General features: G+C 51.6%; 1 protein-coding gene across 1 annotated transcript; it reads left to right on the top strand.

Moving 5' to 3' along the window:
• The first annotated feature begins 330 nt into the window (after window positions 1-330).
• LOC110638634 (uncharacterized) lies at window positions 331-3,436 on the top strand. Its single transcript, XM_058130504.1, has one exon. The coding sequence runs from the start codon at window positions 1,010-1,012 to the stop codon at window positions 3,419-3,421; it is 2,412 nt and encodes an 803-aa protein (XP_057986487.1). The 5' UTR covers window positions 331-1,009; the 3' UTR covers window positions 3,422-3,436.
• Window positions 3,437-3,640: the final 204 nt, after the last annotated feature.

Raw genomic sequence — 3,640 nt, 5'->3', positions numbered from 1 at the left:
TCCCGCAAACGCCCTCGTTTGCGTGCATTCGCGTCGCTTCCCTGCGCAACTTGGTCACACTCCCTCGCACTTAGGAGTCCACATGCCATTCGTTGCGCTCGCCCAACTCAAACACTTGAGCAACTTGTTGGCCATCAGTTTGCCAATACACTCACCCGTTTCCCCACACAGACATCCTCCAAAATGCCTTTGTCAAGATTCATCATGTTACTCGCCAGATGCATACAGTTGCATGATAGGCCGCACTTGTCCCTCGGATCGACCCCTTTCTTGTCCGATGTGGGATTGAGAAACCCTTGTCTACCTTTGTCCCATTGAGGCCTGACATTCTCCCCCACCTGTGACAATGTTGTAAGCCCCCAAGAGGAAAACGTGCCAGACAGCCCAAAATTGCCCAAGCAAGTCAGGTGGCCCAAGTGGAGACTTGCAGAAATTTCTAGAGCCTTGTGGATGGCTCTGGGACGTGCTGGAACATACTAGAAAACTCTGGGCAATTGGCTGGCTGAAATTGGCTTGCTAGAAGGAGTTTGGGCCAACCAAACCTCATTTTGGGCTAATAGCTTGCAAGGAGTCTGGAAGGTTCCAGAATTCTCTCCACTTCTCTTGAAGTCTCTCCATTTCTCTTGATTCTTCAAGAAGCCTTGCACCAATCTTGAGGAATTGGGAGGGAAGATGAGGAGGTGCCTCTCCCTATAAATACTTGTTGCCTAGGCTTGTAAATGCCAACTTGAGTGGTGTGAGCTATCAAGAGTCCCTAAAAGAGTTCTTGTATACTTCTCTTTGTACACACTTTGCAATTGTACATAATAGAGTTCTCTTTGGCCCAATCAATCTCTCTTGTGCATTCCAAGTGTGAGTGTGGGTGTGCTTGAGTTCTTTGCTGGAATAGGCTTACTTGTCTTCGGTGTTGGGGAAATCTGCCGAGCAAGTGCCGCACTAGGCAAGCTGAAAGTCTTGACCTGTGACACGTGGTATCAGAGCCAAGGTTGCAACAAGGGGGTTTGTAACCATGTCAAGCAAAGACGCTGAAGCAAGCAACCTCTCGGAGGTGCAAGAGGAAAGAGGGCGTGAGGAAGCCCGTGTGCAGCCAAAGAGGCGAGCCAAGTCGAAGGAGTCGGCTAGGGGAGCTGTTGTTCCTTCGGATTTGGTAGAAGCCTTCGAAGCAAGGCTGGCCAAGCTGGAGTTGGCCGTGGGGGATATCATGGACACTCTTGACTCGCGGGAGGAAGAGCAGGAGGCCATGAAGGAGGAACTCGAGGGGGCTATGCAAGGTGCGTTGAATTCCTTCATCGATTCCATCAATAAGTCCATGGAGGAATTTCGTGGTGCCATTGCTGCGGAAATTTCGTCCCTTAAGGAAGATGTGGCTATTTGCAAGGCTGCTGTATCTGCTGGAGTCACTACAGCTAGTGTTGCCCCGAAGATTAAAGTCCCGGAACCACCAAAATTTGGAGGTAAGAGAGATGCTAAAGAACTTGATAACTTTTTTTGGCTTGTTGAGCAATACTTGGATGCCTTGAATGTTGTTGATGATGCTACCAAAATCAAAACCACCACTCTCTACCTTGAACATGATGCTATCCTTTGGTGGAGACGTCGTCATGCCGAGATGGAGAGGGGACTGGTGGAGATTCGCACTTGGGAGGCATTCAAGGGGGAACTAAAGAAGCAATTCTACCCCGAAAATGCCGAAGAAGTTGCGATGAAGAAGCTGCGTGGGTTAAAGCATACGGGATCCCTTAAGGATTACATTCGGGAGTACTCCTCCCTTATGCTGGAAATCCCCGACATGCCCGACAAAAGCCGCTTGCTATATTTTCTTGATGGGCTGCAGCGGTGGGCAGAACAAGAACTGAAGCGAAGGGGTGTCCAAGATCTTGCTAGCGCGATTGCTGTGGCCGAATCGCTGGTGGAATTCTCTAAGGGGCAGGCTAAGAAAGAAAAGCCTAAGAAGGGCAACTATGGCAAAGGTGGGGGAGACAAGCCCCACAAGGCAGGCAAGCCTTTTAAGCCAAAGGAGAAGCAGCAGCAGGGGGAAGGAAGTAGCAAGGATCGGTCTAGGCCGAAGAACGACTGCTTTCTCTGTGGCGGGGCTCATTGGGTGCGTGAGTGCCCCACTCGAGCCAAGCTGAATGCCATCGCATCTACCTACGAAGGGACATCCCAAGAAGGGGAGGCCGCGCAACTGGGGACGTTGCGGGTGATGAACGCTGTGCGAGCCAAGGTAGCCACGGGGGAGACTACCAAGGCTAGGCCAATTCCCAAACTCCAGCCAGGGAAGGCCTTGATATTTGTGGGCGCCAAGGTGAATGGTGTGGACACCAAGGCGTTGCTGGATAGTGGGGCAAACCAAAACCTCGTTTCGGTGGAGGAAGCTGCCAGGTTAGGCCTAAAGGTGGCCAAGGAGCCTGGATGCATGAAGGCAGTAGACCAACCTGCCAAACCTCTTTTCGGTGTTGCTCATGGTGTGCCCCTACAGCTTGGAAATTGGGTAGGCACCGTTGATTTGAGCGTGGTGCCTTTGAAGGATTTCCAATTGGTCATCGGGCTAGACTTCATGGAGAGAGTCTTGCCCTTCTCCTTGACCGAGGATGGGTGCATGACGTTTAGGAGTGCTGGCCAAGATTATACGGTGGCTGTGGAGCGACAGCCAGTGCAAGGGGGAGTTCTTTCTGCTATGCAAGTAGCCAAGGGAGTCAAGAAGGGGGAGGAGACATTTCTGGTAGCCTACAAGGAAGAAGGTAACCCCTCTAACTCTCTTGATATCCCTCATGATGTTTCTAAGCTATTGCTAGAATTTGCCGATGTTATGCCCCCGGAATTGCCCAAGAAACTTCCCCCTAGAAGGGAGGTCGATCATGCTATTGAGCTGGAACCGGGTGCAAAACCCCCAGCAATGGTTCCTTATCGGATGGCTCCTCCAGAATTAGAAGAATTGCGGAGGCAGTTAAAAGAGCTATTGGAGGCCGGTTTCATCCGCCCCTCCAAGGCTCCTTACGGTGCCCCTGTGCTGTTCCAGAAGAAACACGATGGCAGCCTTCGCATGTGCATCGACTATCGGGCGTTGAACAAGGTAACGGTGAAAAACAAATACCCGATACCTTTGGTGGATGAGCTGTTCGATCGGTTGGGCAAAGCTCGATGGTTTTCAAAGCTAGACTTAAGGTCGGGCTATTGGCAAGTTCGGATTGCTGAAGGGGATGAATCCAAGACTACTTGCGTGACCCGTTATGGCTCCTACGAATTTCTGGTCATGCCCTTTGGGCTGACAAACGCGCTAGCAACATTCTACACCCTCATGAATAAAATCTTCCACCAATTCTTGGACAAGTTTGTAGTGGTATACTTGGATGACATCGTGGTCTATAGTGAAAGCTTGGAGGACTACGTCCAGCATCGGAGGAAGGTGTTGGTCGATTAAGACAGTAGGACGGTGATCATGGAAGTCGAAATCCGCTAAGGAGTGTGTAACAACCCACCTGTCAAATCAACTGGCCCCGAAAATGGATGGCGCTTAAGCATGCGACCTATACCCGGCCGTCGGGGCAAGAGCCAGGCCCCGATGAGTAGGAGGGCACGCCGGTCGCTGCAAAACCCGAGGCGGGAGCCCGGGCGGAGCGGCCGTCGGTGCAGATCTTGG

This window comes from Hevea brasiliensis, chromosome 11, assembly GCF_030052815.1.
Source record: "Hevea brasiliensis isolate MT/VB/25A 57/8 chromosome 11, ASM3005281v1, whole genome shotgun sequence".
In the NCBI taxonomy this organism is placed as follows: domain Eukaryota; kingdom Viridiplantae; phylum Streptophyta; class Magnoliopsida; order Malpighiales; family Euphorbiaceae; genus Hevea; species Hevea brasiliensis.
Note: the sequence above shows the minus strand (reverse complement) of the source record. Positions and strands in the feature narration are given on the sequence as shown.

Bases quoted from the DNA above. Each gene is read 5' to 3' on its own strand.
- LOC110638634 (XM_058130504.1), top strand. From the start codon at position 1,010: ATGTCAAGCAAAGACGCTGAAGCAAGCAACCTCTCGGAGGTGCAAGAG.